We start from the raw sequence: 15,611 nt of genomic DNA, 5'->3' as shown, positions 1-15,611 counted from the left end.
GTGCCTTGGTGATGGCAGGTCCTCAGAGATGTCTGCACTCCCACAAACACACACATTGATTATTCAGACCAAGCAGGGACCAGATGCATCAGTGGTGAGCACAAACACCCTCAAGAGTACATGCAGTAAAGATGAGCATGCACACACGCACTGCAACCTACTGCTCTCCACAGCTGACCCCAGACCCCAGATCCACAGGGGCGTTCCTGTGCCGATCACCTCCCTTTCAGCCCCTCAGAGGACAGATTTGTCACTCTGCAAGGACCTGCAGAACCCGTCCTCTTGATCAAAGAGGAGTCCCTACAACTTGAAGCGATGCTTGAGTAGCCACTGACCTCCAGAGAGGACTGCTGTGGACAGTCAAGTGTGGCTCGAGCAGCCCAGAGGGGGTCTGTCCTCCTGCCAACACCCAGGCTCAGCCCAGGCCACAGGCATGAGCCAAGGCTTCCCCAGGACCGCCGGGAGTGTGTGCTCACTGGCTGACTGGGGTTTACGTGGTCAGTCTCCCCCACGACTGTGAATGCTGAAGAGGCGGCGCCTCATCTCTCTGTGCACCCTTTGCTGTTTCCAGTGTGCGGCATGGTGCCTGGTGAGTAACTGGTTCTCAGTTGGTGTTTGTTGAATGAGTGGAGGTGTGTTAACCTAGGGTGCTGGCTCTCGGGGAGCTGCAGGGAATGGAAGTGAAGAGTAAGGTTACCCAGAGAGAGGTCTGGCATCTGCCCTCAGCTACTGGGAGGTGAACTCTAGGCCTTGGGATGTGCCTTTGTTTGCCTGCGCACACCAGACCATCAATGCAATTTATGACGGCAGCTCAAGGCCATGTGGTACCTGTTCTACCTCCTGAGCAGCTGGAGACCAGGAGTGAGCCGTGCAGGCGGTGTGGGATTGAGCTCCAGTGGAAGCTCTGGACACTGCCTTGGGCGAGATTCCCTGGTTGGCATGTTGTTACACATCAGTGCTGGGACCCACGCCCACACCCGGAAAGGACAGTGGAAGCTCCGCGTTTGCCCCTCCTGGACTCTGCCCTGTGGACTTCCTCTCTTGGCTGCTTTCAATCTGTACTCCTTCCTTATAATAAACCATAACTGTGAGTATATCAGCTCTCAGTGAGTTCTGTGAGTCCTTCTAGTTAAATTATTGGACCTGAAGGTAGTTTTGGGGACTCCCCAAACTTGCAATTGATGTCAGAGTGAGGGTGGTCTTGTGTGAACCGCTCCTCTAACTTTGTAATTGACTCCAAAACTCAAATGGGGGGAGTCTGACCCAGTTGTGTGGGTAGTGAGCATTTGACCTGGGGACAAGCCTGAGTGTCCGAGTGCACACAGGTGCCTGGGCACCTGCACCAGAAGGCTTATCCTCTGAGCGCTCAGCTTGTCCATCCCGAGGCCAGAGGGCAGACCCCTCTTGACTGGCCAGGACTGCAGAGTATCATGTGGGTGAGTGGCAGCGCACGGAGCCCTCTGCTGAGTTGCAGGCCTGAGCCCCTGCATGGGGCTTTGGATCCTTAGCTGATCAGCCTGGTGTGTCCAGCTGGGGCGGGAAGGGACTCGGGCAGTAGACTGCACTGCAGGGGTCAACTGAAGTTCTAGACCTGGAACCTGTTACCTTCATCTGGGAACCCTGCAGCCCCCTCCCTAGGGACAGCTGTATCACTAATCCCCAGGCCAAGAGGGCCTTCCCAGCTTTTCTAACCTGGACCACACTCAGCCCAGGCACCTGACCAGCATTCCTGCTGTTCCTGAAACACTCTAGGGAGGATTTGACTGAATTTCCTTCTATGGCTCATTTCAGGGACCAACAAGGCTTGCCATCAGGAATTATCCCCTGATGTGGGTTTTAAAACTCTGGTATGCTGTTGGAGAGAGTGTAAATCGGTGTGACTTTTTTTGGAGATCTGGCAATATCTATCAAAACAGAAAACACATCCACCCTCAGTGAAGTCATTCCACTTCTAAGAACATATCTCACAGACCTACATAACCAATGTGCAGAGAGGTGTGTATTAGAATGATCACTGCTGTATTGTCTGCAGTAGATAAAGCCTGAAAATAGCCTGAATGTGAGCTCCCCTGTGTGGGGCTTGGGGCGGGTGGAGCCCAGGCAGGGCAGGTGCTTGGTGGCTTGGGGCTCTGCATTCAGGGTCTGGAGGCTGGATGAGAACCTTCCTGAGGGACTTGGTACCTTGGAGATGGGGCCAGAAGAGGTCACTGAGCACAGTGATGCCTCGAAGCTAGTACTATGGGGAAAGAGGAGTGACACTGAGGAGGCCACTGGGAAAGCCAAGGACAGTGGAGGTACTTGGAGGAGTCCCTTCCATGAGTTCCACAGGCTGACGTACCACGGGCCTGGGTCCTGTCTCTTGGAGAGGTCTGGCCAATTCTCCTAGTGGTTTGAGCTCATCCAAAGCTCAAAACAACTGGATATTCATCTGCAACCAGAGCTTTTGAAACAAGCTGGAGAGAACTGGCCAAAACCTCTGAGTGCTTCAAGTATACTGTTTTCCAAGATTTTAAAACAAAATGTACCCAAGCGTGTAATGAGATTATTTTCATGCAGAACCTACAACCACCATCTAGCATGTTGCAAACAGCTCTCCATGCTAATCAAACACCTCTCATCTTTTACAATGGATTCATGACTGGTTCATATAAAGACAATAAAAATTAAATGAGTCATGAGCTCCTAAATCATTCTCTTTTGGTCTTTTTAATAACTCACTTCCAAAGAAGAGCTGGCTGAGAACATATGCTTCATTAGAGTTATTTGTTCGTGGTTTTATACCATTTAGGCATGGGAAAAAAGTGAACCTTTTAACACATCCTTCAAACACTGCCACAAATACTTTCTTCTAATGGGTTTTGTTTTTCTGCTTTTATCACTGTACTCTGCCTGCCGACATTTGAAAGCCCCAAATAGTGAGATTTGGTGAAAGAAAAAGAAACAACAAAAAAGAGTGGCTCTTTCAAGTCGTTTGAAATATCCTGGGTTTGTCATAGGTCTTTTTTTTTTTTTTAAAGAAGAATACAATAGAAAAATGTTTCCTCTCTCTGAGAATACTTTGGCCAAACAATTCCATGTGCTGGTCTGAGAGCTTTCTGTCCCCTTCTTTGCTGTGGTGAAGGCCAGTGGCTAATGAGACCTGGAGGACCAGACATCCGGGCCGTGTCCATAGTGGCCCCATCCACTGGAGCCCAGGCACCGCAGCGGTCACTGCGGAAGCAAAAGGCAGGCCCAGCGGCCCAAGAGCGAGGCCTTGGCTATGCTGGGTGCTGGCTGCTGTGTCCCGGAACAAGGAGCCCAGAGCGCGCCAGCTGGAATGTGCAGGCTGGCTGCAGGCCCTGGCACGTTCCTGGACCTTCTGAGTGACAGAACCCCTCTGGCCTCCCAGGGGTGTGTGAGGAGTGAGATGATGCTTGTGAACGGACCAGCACGGGAACTGGCCCCTCCGGACACAGGAGCTGCTTAGTACTAATGATGGAAACACCAGCGTGGACACTAGCAGGGATTCTGGGCTCAGTTGTTTTCTGGGACTTTGGATGTCTTCTCCCTGCTTCTGCTCCCCTCATGGGAAGCCCCTGTCCCTGAGGATATAAGGGACAGTGAGGAAGACAGTTATGAGGGGAGAGCAGGTAACACCGTTGGGGCAGAGCATGTAGGCTGGGTTTGGGGACGGTCCCTTCACTTCTCTCTGACCAGCTACTTTGTGGTCTGGGCGGGGTGCCGAGGCCTGGGGTGGGTTTGCACCTTGTTCTGCTTCTGCAGAAAGTGAGGCAGGCTCCCCCTCCCCCAGAACCCATAGTGTGGAGGACAGGGTTGGGGGAGGAGCATGTGAATCTGCCTCTGAGATGGGTGGCCACGCAGCCCCAGAGCTTGGCTCTGAGCCCTTGGTAGACCCAGAAGGTGGGGGCTCCATGGTCCAGGTGAAAAAGTGAGAAGCCTCAGGGGCGTTCCTGGCTCCTGTGCAGGACTCTCACATCCCACTGGTCCCCGCCTCTCACGTGCCTTCCTCATCACAAGACTGTATGATCCCTGGGACCAGAGAGCCCTCAGAGGCTAACCTGGTTGTCCCCTCTCTACTTGGGTATCTGCGGCGACAAGTGTCTCACTGTCTCCTAAGGCAGAGTTCCTCCCGAGTATAAGCCTCCCCCATGGGCTCTGGTTGTGGCCCATGGGAGTGATCGGGGCCCTTCCTCCGAGTGGTATCGTGCTGTCTGAGCTGAGCAGGGCCACAGGCCACCGCAGGCACACAGTGGGAGGCCTGCAGGGTGTGGGCTGGTCCGGGCACACCAGCAAGGGCGTACTCCCGGCCAGCAGCCTGGCCCAAGACCAGGACAGGCAGAGCTCAGGGGGCCTGCCCCCCACTCACCCCCACACCTCCAGCTTCCGAGGCGGAGTAATGGCCGTGGGTCCTTGAGGGCTGAGGTAGGGGCTGCAGGGTCAGGTCTGAAGCCACCCAGACCCACCACTGCTTCAGCAAAGAACACAGAGGCTGGCTGGAAAGTAAACAAATTCCAAGCCGCCCTTTGTTAGCTCTGGGGAACGCGCAAGTAGAAAGTATTGATTTCTCATCACGCAAACAGAAGGAAGTATCATAATCCAGAGACGTACTGCCGGGAGGCACAGTAGGCCAGGGGATCTATTATCTATCTCTTTTCTCAGAGGAGGAAATTAAGGCTGTCCTCAGTCCTGCCCTCTGACTGGGGGGTTTGTTTTCCAGGTGTGGCTGAGGCAGGGCGCCTCCTGGCCTGGGCTGCGGTATCCTGTGGGGTGGGGGCTCAGGCATCCCTGGAGGGGCACACCAGGTCCCTAGAACCTGCCACACCCCGCTCTGCGTTTGTGGCTACCTCACTCCCACGAGGCTGGGACAGTGTCTTCGCTCCACGCTCTGGCACAGGGCTTGCTGCTCTCGGGCACTTAGTAAGTGAACCCAGAGGACGGTCCCGCTGTCTGCCAACTGGACAGCCGTGTACACACTGGTGACTCATGAGTGCTCCTGACAGCGACCCTGCTCGCGGGGGAATCTGAGTGGCTCCTTCTCACTCCGCTCTGGGCTAGAAGGGCACATTTCCTTTCTGATCAAATATGATTCTGATGCTGGAGGCATCCTTGATGTTTGCAAGTCAGAAAAGTTTAATTACATGTGTCATTAGCATGGCATTCTGTAATAGCTCTGTGGCTGAATTCATTAACAGAATTCTTAACAGATAAGACAAGACAAATTAATATTTTGTTGCCCATGAAAGCTTCTCATTAAGGGAGTAGTGAAAAAGTGACAAATATTTTGTTGCCAATCAAGAATGTCTCATACAAATGACAAAGAAAGGAGGCCCACACCTCTCTGTGCTCTAATCTCCCCGCCTTGGATTTTGTAGGCTGATCAGCTTCGCCTGTTTGCGCAGCGTGTAGGAGCCAGTCGCTGATTACGAGGCCGGTGAGCGTGTTTCCTCTCTGACAGCAGCAGGTGGGGGCAGCCACAGAGATGCCACAGGCTGGGGGGCACTACGAACACATCAATCCCTGATCTTTGCTCCATCAGGGTTACCCTCCTGAGCTGTTCTCCCTGGACCACTCTTGCTTCAGAAATGCCCTGTGAATCCTGGTGACCTGGCTCACCGCTCTCCAGCCTGATTTCCTCCTAAGACTGCTCTCCGCACGGGCCCCAGAGCGGGGCCGCACGAATGAATCCCTGCTGAGTGTCAGGCACTGGATCAGGTGCTCCACACACACGCTCAGCCTGAAAATGCCCCCGAAGGAGGATGTCCCCATCCCCATTTCCCTACAGGCTCAGAGAAAGTATACGGCCAAGCCAGGGTGGCCCTGAACTTGCTGGAGGTGGCTGGTCAGTGTCTCCCCTGGATGAATCAAGCTGACCTGGACGGTGTAGCCTCGTCCCTGAACACAGGCAGCAGGGGCACCCCTGGGTCACATCTCCCTGACGGGGGAGCCTCACTAGACTGCGCGGGCTGCTGGGCAGGGACTCAGGCTGCAAGGGGTCGAGAGCGTTGTCTGGCAGGAGCAGAAGTGATGATAACAATAGTAATAATAAAACGGGGAGCGGTATTAGCATGGACACAGGCTAAGAGCTTCACGTGTCTTTGATTCCTCACTATAATCTGTGAGGCAGGATCTACTATCTAGCCCTTTTCTCAGAGAAGGAAACTGAGGCTTAGGGAAGTCGAATCATTTCCAAGGTCACTCAGCTAGTAAGTAGCACAGCTGAGTAAGTAAACCCTGGTCCCTGTGACCACAGAGCCTGGGCCTTCATGAGTAGGCCGTGATGCCGCTCTCCTCTCCTGAAGGCAGATGAGTGTGTGTGTGTGTGTGTGTGTGTGTGTGTGTGTGTGTGTGTGAGTGTGACTGTGTGTGTTGTGTGTGTGAGTGTACTGTGTGTGTGTGCCTTCATGCATCAGGCAAGGACCCCTGTGGGACTGGCGCTGCCCTGTATCCCCTGTACCCTCACATGGGGGTTTCTGAGAAGCACCAGGTCCTGCCCGTTTGTGGGCTGCTGACTTGCCCAGAGCAGCAAGTGTTTCCTGGGAGGTAACGAGAGGCCATTAATCTCTAGTTGCACCCACAATTACGCAAATTGCTAACCTCACTGTGAAAAGTAGAAATGCAATTGAGTTGGTGCTGGAGGCATGTTCCAGGGAGGGGAAAAATACTCAAAGTAAATTTAATTAACTGATGGCAAGTGCATTAAGAGGAGTTTTGCCTCTGTCTTTAATTCTGATGTCTTTAAATAGAGCATCAAGTAATGCATGTGGATGTTCAGACAGACACAGGCGGACCTGTCCTAGTTCTGAATCAATTACTACTGGCCAATCATGATTAAAAGCTGACAACCCACCTTCAGAGATTTGCACACACACGTGCCCATGCACACATACACCCACACCCTAGTCTTTACAAACTGGACACTGTCTCCCCTTGCTAAGATCCCAGACAAGCCCTGGGCATCTTAGGCTCAGAAAATAAAGAACTCTGTCCATCCAGCATCTGTCTATCAAGCAGCCACCAGGCTTGTGCTGGTACATTCAGAGATGAGTGGGATAAAGGCTGTGCTCACTGTAGTGCGGGAAATTGCAAGGAAACGATCCTGCCTGGTGTGACAAGGGTAGGGGAAGGGCAGTTCTGCACAGCTTTTCCAAGGTGGGACTATGGAGTGGCCCCCACTTCCCATCTGCTTCCTTCATGATCTCTAGGGTGTATCCAAAGGGACCTAGAGAATAGAAGAGTCCCAACCTTGTGGTTCCTGCAGAATTTCATGCTGGACCTGTCTCCCCACAATGCAGTTTCAGAGTTGGAAGGGATCTTCAGGGTCATGGGGTTTAGCTGCCTCTATGGCTAGCAGAATCGTTTACCATGGACCTGCTTGAGCTTGCATGCCTCTAGGGATGGGGAGCTCACTACCTTATATGATGGCTCATTCCACTGTGGGCCAGGGCTGACAGCTGGAATGGTTTTCCATCTAAGCAGCCCAAATTTGTCTCTTTTCAGGGTGCACCCTGGCCCTTTGTGATGGTCCAACTCATGGGGTCACATAGCCCAGCTCCCTCTGCCCCTGCACATCCCCCACCTGCTTGGAGCTGCTAGCAGGAACCAATCACTCATCCCACAGGATGAATCCCACATTCTCAGAGCCAAGCAGCTGCCCCTTGTCTGCTTGAAACTTGTACTCCTGTCACTGTAGCTCAAGACCTGTCAGCCACTTGGCAGTGCCCTACGTGGGTGACATCACTGTCTCCTCACGTGAACTTCTGGGAAGCCACCCCACCCCTGTGCCAAACCAGGGCCAGTAAATATTCTTGCCTCAGTCCCTTTATTTTTCAAGTCCAAAAGAAGGGAGGCACCGCTAACCTTGCTTTCTCAATAGCTTCATTCACTGAAGATCAGCGGTTTAAGAAGCTGCTCAAAGTCATAAAGGCAGAGTGAGATGATGCTGGGATCGCATGGCAGGCTGCCCAGGCCCTCAGAGCCCAGGAGTACCCCTACTGCTCACGCTAGGCTGTGAGAGCTCAGGAGCTCTCTTCTTTCACACGTCACCTCCACGCTCCCCTGCTCAGCAAACAAAGTCCCCGGGCCCCCGGGCCGCTGCTTCTGTTCTGATTTGTCTCCTTTCATCGCCCCACTGGCCCCTCCCTCCAGCCCACCCGGCCCAGAGGCTCATGTCTGCCCTCCACAGGGAATGCTATGCATCCAGCTGTCTATGTTTTCCCCAGCTTTGGGGTCCAGAGTATTCCCTGGGGGCACCCAGTCAGATGTTCTCCCTGCCTGAGAGCCTCCTGCCTGGATGTGTTCTCTGTTAGCCTGTGGTCCCTCCCTTCAAGTGGCAGGCTTGCTACACAGCCCTCTCCTCTCACATCCCATTCCCACACCCACCTGCTGGCTCTGGAGGCTGCCGCCTGTACGGAGACCGCCTGCCTCGCCCACTGCGCCTCCCTCGTCCACCTTATTCTGGGCCTGGCTGGCAGCTTACAGCCACCAGAGTGAGCCACAGCTGCCCCTGACCATACTAATCTCTGCAAGGGATGGGACTTGGATTTTCTGGTACCTCCAGGTATCAGACAACAGGCTGGAAGGCATCCACGTGGGATGTTAAAAGAAAGCCCTCTGGCCCTGCCACTGCCACACGGTGCACAGCTGGCTTCCCTGGGAGGTGCGTCTGTGCTCAGAGTCAGAGCCAAGTGACTTACATTGATGTCTTCCAAATCCAGGAAGTTCAGGGCTAGCCCGTTGCGCTTCCAGACGATGGGTGGCCGTAGGTCTCCACGGATGGCGCAGGTCAGCACTGTGCTCAGCCCCACGGTCACTGTGGCCACATTGACCCTCTCCTCGGGGGCGAGGCTGAGCTGAACCACCTCTGCAGGAAAAAGGAGAAGGCAGTGAGGGGCAGGCTTAGGGGGTGGAGTCTTCACTAGAAGGGGATAGGGCCGTGGGGGGGTCGACTGCAGCTCAGGAGCCTGGGCAGCTTCGGGAAAAGGAATATTGTCCACACTGTGCTGAATGAAGGTACAGATGGACACATCTCCTGGGACCAGGGATGCGACTTCCATTTGAATACATTAACTACTCAAAGAGGTCTGTGAGTCAAATCAGGTCAGGATCCACAGCTAGCGCAGTGGAAGTGTCTGGGCTGTGGATCTGTGAGCCGAGCCACAGATCCCTGTGCGGCCTGCCTGGGCCATGTGGGCTGCCCCGCTGTGACCGGGGCCAGATGTGCCGGGCCCTGCCCTGTGCTCGCTGGGCCCGGGGAAGCCGAGGCCTCGCTAAGTGCAGTCAAGGTCTGCTGACCGGCGGACATGTTTCTCCTCCCCCTGGGGGCAAATTACAGGTTGCACTGTCTGAAGCCTGGGGAGTGAACTGGCTGACCTTTGAAGGTCTGTTGCTGTCTAAGGATTCTCTGAACTTGGATTTGGCTTTTTGTTCAACGACCGTGCACTGTGCAGCCTTTAGTTTTCTGAAGTGTACTTTGGGCTGCACAGATTATTAGTCCTTACCATTTTACACTTGATAACTGGCATTAAGACCAATCATTCATCAGGCAAATGCGAAGGGTCTAAAATATTTCCCTGCAATCACAGGCCTCTTGAAATTCTCAGGATTTAGGAAAAAATCAAACGCAGAGCGTTCAAAGCCAAAATGGGATCAGGTTTGGAGGGAGAGGCACCAGCTCACAAACTGGACTGCCACCCTCGGCTCTGCCCCCAAAGCTACTTGGGAAGCTTGGGGAGGCAGCTGGAGGCAGCGTGAGTGGAGGGAGGCGGACTGGCTCTGGGGGCCTGTGTTTATTCCGGGATGCCAGCAAAGATCTGGGACCTGGGGGAGTTCCGACAGGTGTGGAGTGAGGCATACACCTGGGAACTGAGCTCTGTGACTCAGTGTACACTTCTGAGCTGTGTCCAGGCAGTGCATCTGTGCTTATACCCTCTTGCCAGTGTTTGCGGGGGAGGGGAAGGGGGGAGGGAGGGAAAAGAGCCACAGGTGCCAGGCACTGCAAACTTAGTGCGGCGGAAGTGGGTGCAGTAAGGTCCTGTCCTGAACACTGAAGCCCTGCCCCTTCGCAAACATTCAGTGGCCCGGCCCTAGGCCCACAGAGATGAACAAGATATACACTAGGTGCTTAATCAACGCCTGTTGGATGGATGGATGACAAATGGAGAAAATGGAAATAAAGAAGGAAAAAAGCCAAGAGGCCAGTGTAGAGGGGACAGTCACACACAGGAAAAACGTGACTCCCGGTGAAGGACCCGCATGAGGAAAGATAAGCAGAGAGTGACTGATGCCGATGCAACCGGCATCATATTTTACAAACATTAAAGTGATGCATTTCAAGTTCCCTCTTAAATCATGTTCCGCTGGCTGCCCTTCCACCTCTGAGTCATGAGGCATATCGCTCAGGGCAGAGATGGCACTAACCCTCTGTAGCAAGACCCAGACTTTGGAGATTTGGAGGGGCAGAGACGGGGAGAGAAGAACCTGCTAAAATTGTTTAGCTCCCACTGCACTCAGAACCCAGAGTTTTCCCCAAGTGCAGAGGAGGTACCTCTTCCTCCACAGGACTCTGGACTCCACCAGGCTGAGGGCACCCAGACACGAGCACAGCCAGGTCTGACCTCTGCATGAGTGCCCACAGACAGGACCTTGGGGGTCCACGCAGGGGAACCAGAGGTGCAGAGGAAACCAGCTTGGGCAACTGGGAGTTGGAGACCCAAAGCATTTTTATTAGCTAGGGCATTACTTACATGAACTCAAAATGGTCAGCTTGGACTAAGCTTTACAGTGGATTGAACATTTAGGAGCCTTTTCTCCCAGTGGCTGGTGGGTGGGATGTGAAGGAGTCAGAGGAGTCACACACACACAAAAATCTGTTTTCCCTGCACATCTGAGCACCAGTGAGAGCACAAGGAAGAGACCAACTGAGAGGTCAGGGAGGGGCCCTCAGAGGAAGCAGGACCTCCCCATGGTCCCAGAACCTGCTTCTCCAGTTGTGGTTTCCCCCACCACCTGCATCTCATCTCTGGGGGTGACTGGTTAAAACACAGACTCCCGCCCCCTCAAGCCCAGGCTGGTAAAAGACACTGGTGGCAGGATGTGCATCAGGTGTGAACAAGCATCCAGGGGTTTCCGTGGCATCTGAGGACTGAGAATCACCACCTTAAAATGTAAGAGGAAGGGTAGATGGAAAGGCGGAGCGTGGCTGGGGGATGCGGAGGTGAGGCAGTCTGGTTGGCAGGGTCTCAGGGGCCCTCATTACCAGGCTAGGAGCCCTGGCCCTCATTAAGAATGTAAGACTTACGTGCAAGGTAGGAGCCCCTTCCTCCATGTGGCCCCAAACTCACATGATTTAAACAGATGTAGGCAAATGTCTGGGGAGCCTACAGCACAGGGCTAAAACAGACAGACAGACAAACAAACAAACAAACAAATAACCCCAATGGGATGCCTGTGCGTCTCTCCATCCGCTACCGGGACAGCCGGTATCTTTCCCGAGTGCACACCCACCCCTCTTCCTCGAGCATTTCTATGTCTGAAGACGTGCACTTTTTGCAGGAAAGACTCATGCAAAATTAGAATGCGTGAATACTGACAAAACCATCATAATTCTGCTCCTGTCAGCTACACAAATATTAACCAAACAGCAAATATTTGGATCATTTAAAGTTTAATTAAATGAATGTTTTATTAGATTTAGTTCATGTCAATATTCCCCAGATCCTTTAAAAATTCTGGAGAGATTTATGGTAACTGAACTGCTCCTCACTCCCGGTTATTTACTGTTCAACACGCCTTCCCCCGGCAGGCCCCGCTTCCCCGCGAGTGACCTCCCAGGGTGATTTCCCAGCAAGTGAAAAATGAGGCAGCATCACGGGCTGGGGCTCGAGTGAACGGGGCAGAAGTGGGGCTATGGCTCTGGATACCTGGCCTCCAGGCCTGGCTCTGTTGGTGATGCCCGAGTGGCTTTGGGCAGGTCCCTTCTGGTCCCTGGGTCTCAGTTTAGACATCTATGAAATGAGGGAATGGGCTCTGGGGGCCCAGCCAGCTTTTAGGCTCTGGAACTCTGAGTGCATGGCTCTGAGCTGATGTCCCTGCTCCCCCTCCTCGGTCCTGCCAGGACCTGCTGCTCCCCTTGGTCCTCAAAGCCACCTGCCTCTGTTCTTTGCCCACTTGCCGTGATGGTACAAGTGATGCCTCAAGTGGCAGCATGAACAACTGCCAAGCCCCACAAGGGAGTCCCTCCTGATAACCCATAGCCCTCCCCTTCCTCTCCATCCAGATCCTCAACAGCCTCCTGTGTGGTCGCCCCTCCAGTTTCCCCCTGCTGCTCGTGAGTGTCCTGGTCACCACTTGGAGTACAAGGTACCTCATAGCTCTGCTCAAAAGCTCCCAGGGGCTCCCCACCACCCACAGATTCATCACGGAGGGTTCAGAACAGTCCCTGACCTTGCCCTGCATTCTCTTCCCAGGTGACTTAGCATGGCCCCGCTGGTCCATGTGGTTTTGGGCTTAAGCATGTGCCTACTTGGCACCTTCTACTTGGTTCTCACGCCCTCATGGGATGTTTCTGCAACCCTGAAGTTTTAACACAAGGAGACAGTTGGACAGATATTGGGTGAGGAAGATTGAAAGAGATTATTCTGGTGAATTTGTAAGGACTTTTTCAGACTTAACTAGCAGAAACTCTCAGAAATGCTCAACTAGTTTAGGGGGAAAAAAAAAAAAAGGAGGATCATCTTAATGCCCATAACTGGGAAATCTAAGGGGGTGGAGGCAGCTGTGGGCATCCGGCGTCACCAACAGTGGCACTGTCTGCTGGGTGGCCCCACACCTAGACTGTCCCCGTACACAGGATCCCAGAGAAAGGGCCAACGTCTCTCCTGAGAGCCCTTGAAAAAAAGCATGGGGAGAAGTCCAATGGCCCAGACTCCCATCCTGTGTTATTCCATGAAGCAGTCTCTGAGGCGAGGTGGACGGAGTACTCTGCAGTCACAGGACTGACCGACACACAGGCCTGGGCCACGTGACCACCGCTGGGGCCAGGTGCTGGGAGGTTGGGGGTGGAGTCAAATGTCACGACAGAGAGGATGTGTTGGGCAGATCGACACTCTAGGACCACCACAGAGACAGAGAGAGGGCCTCTTCTGTCCCCTCTATTGCATCACAACCCCACCTGGAAGTCTCGACAAGATGCAAGATGGTGAGGGCAAGATGGGTGGAGCCTTGTTGTGAGACAGTGAGAGTCATCAGAGCGAAACCTGATTTCTGCTATTGCCGTCCACCCCCACCTGCCCCTTCTCTGCAGAGTAACGGGGGAGGGCTTGGTGGTCGTGGTGTGGCCCAGCTGAGAGGCCCCACAGACCTCTTGAGCCTCACACTGGAAGGGGACAGGAGGGGCCAGGCAGGAAGGTGGAGCAACCACACTGCAGCCCTCCAGGGAGCGGCCTGTGGAAGGGCCCCCGAGGGGTCCTTCCAGCTCCTGGCTGTGGCTCTGCTGCTCCCACAGTGCTGACCATCTGTGGTCTCACAGGCCACTCTCTGAGAAGGGTCCCAAGGTCTCCTGTGCCCAGAGTAGGGGGGGGGCAGTGAAAGAGGGCTGGGTAGGGGGCTCCCGTCAGGTGGGTCTGGGGTGAGGATGCATCTTGTAGAAAGAGGCTGGTGTCCCTGCACAGGGAGGGCTGGGCTGGGGATCTCGGTGGCACTACCGGCCGAGGTGCCTACAGATAGATGCTGCTTCTGCTGTAAGAGTTGGTGCTGGAAGGCTTCCTGGTGAGTAGGCAATTCGAGGAGGGCACAAGGGTTGAGGGCTTCCTCACAGCTTGGGACACCCTATGGTCCAGGCTTTGGGGCATTAGTGGGCTTCCCCTCGTTCCTCCTGGGATGAAGAGGCACAGGTGGCATTGCATGACTGTCAAGGTCAGCGTGGGTCAGTTAGCATGAGAGACCGTCCTGATACCCTCACCAGGCTGCATGTCAGCAGGGGGATCCCGGCAGGGCTGTTCTGCGCTATGGTGCCTAGTGTGGCACTGGGCACACAGCGGGTGGGCTTCGGGCCAAGTCCTGGGAGACACCTCACTGGCTCTCTAGGCCCTTCAGACCAGAGCAGCGTCACCCTTGCTTTTCCAGACACAGCCCTCAGCCTCCTCCCTGAACACATGCTCCCCTTGCTCCTTGGAGCTTGGAGAGAAGGGCCCTCGCGGGGGATTGATAGGCCCACCATGAGCAGGCGAACGAGCACCCTTCCTGGAAGCATGAGGCATAAAATTTGCGTCGCTGGAGAATTGGGTTTTAGTTCCTATTACAGCTTTCCCTTAATCTCAGGCGCTATTTCTCACACTGACTTGAACTCGATGAGACACTCATAAACCCATCAGCACCCTCTCAAGCAGACTTCTGGTGCTTCACAGCAATAGAAATTAAATTTCTCAAATTCCTGTCAAGTTGGCGTTAGTTTTCTTATGCTAGAAATGCACTAATGGAACACATTCCTACCTGGACATTTGCCATTTTTCAAATGATGCTCTTGGTGGAAAGACTCTAGTCAAAAGCTCAGTCTACCAGCCCTCACGTCAGTGCACTGATGGAGCTTGGCTCAGGGCGAAGCTGGGCTCAGGGGCTGGCTGGGGAACCAGGGCGATCTGCAGAGAGGCCTCTGCAGCGGCAGCCTCATTTCACACTGTTCTCCTTGTACAAGGGATGTGAATCCCCGGTGCCCTGGGGGAGCTCTCCATCCCCAGGTGGCCTGGGAGCTGCCCACATAGGTGTGGCCCCATGTGACAAACTTCATTGATCTGACCTTGCTCCTGTGACCAGGGTCACACTGGGAAGTTGGTGAGTGGGACAGAAACCAGGGTAGAGTGCTGCTGGCTTTCAGACTGGAACTTACACTATGGGCTCTCTGGCGCCTCCAGCTGGCTGGCTGCAGATCTTGGGACTTCTCAGCCTCTCTAATCATGTGAGCCAATTCCTTATAATAAATTTTTCTCTCCATCCATCCACCCACCCACCTCACTGGTTCTAATACTCTGGAGAACACTGACAAATGCAGTTGTCATCCACGCTCTCTTCTTTCCTTCCATGGAGACAGCATGGCCATGCATTTTGTGAGAACAAAGAACACAGCCTCCGAGTTGCTGCTTGAGGAGAGCTGCCTGACCCTAGCGGACCTGATGAGGGTGAGAAACCAGTCCTTACTACATTATGCCCCTGAGGTTTCATGGTTTCTACAGCATTTGGTGTTGATTGCCTAATACACACCCCACCTCTCCAAGGGAAAGAAATACAAGTTAATTTATTTAAAAACTGTATTATTTAGAAACTGTAATGAGATGTGGAACAGACCCTCGGGAGGGCAAGTCTCTCAGGTCAGAACCCTCAGAATCCTCTGATAAGAGATCTAACTTCTGTTCCAATCCCTGGCACAACTTCTGTGCAGGGAGCTCACTCTCTCATCCCGCTGTCATTTCTACCACTTTCACTGCTAGTGTCCAAACTCCCTGCCTATTGGAGAGGTTATCTAAGGGTGGGCTGGGAGAGAATGTGGAAATAAATTACACAATACAATATGCTCTATAGGCAGAAAGAACAAGATGCCGAGAGAGAATAGCAAGGAAGTC

General features: G+C 53.6%; 1 protein-coding gene across 6 annotated transcripts in view; it reads right to left on the bottom strand.

The window, feature by feature from the left end:
* The window catches only part of FSTL4 (follistatin like 4), a 471,313-nt gene that overhangs the window by 63,217 nt on the left and 392,485 nt on the right, over positions 1-15,611 (bottom strand). For all 6 annotated transcript variants that reach the window (XM_072957366.1, XM_072957368.1, XM_072957375.1 and 3 more), the window contains one exon: positions 8,694-8,860. In XM_072957366.1, coding sequence (XP_072813467.1) covers positions 8,694-8,860 — 167 coding nt within the window. The remainder of the gene's footprint in view (positions 1-8,693; positions 8,861-15,611) is intronic.

The sequence above is a fragment of the Vicugna pacos genome, chromosome 3 (assembly GCF_048564905.1).
Source record: "Vicugna pacos chromosome 3, VicPac4, whole genome shotgun sequence".
NCBI classification, from domain to species: domain Eukaryota; kingdom Metazoa; phylum Chordata; class Mammalia; order Artiodactyla; family Camelidae; genus Vicugna; species Vicugna pacos.
The sequence above is the reverse complement of the archived record's forward strand: the minus strand, read 5'-3'. Positions and strand labels throughout refer to the sequence as shown.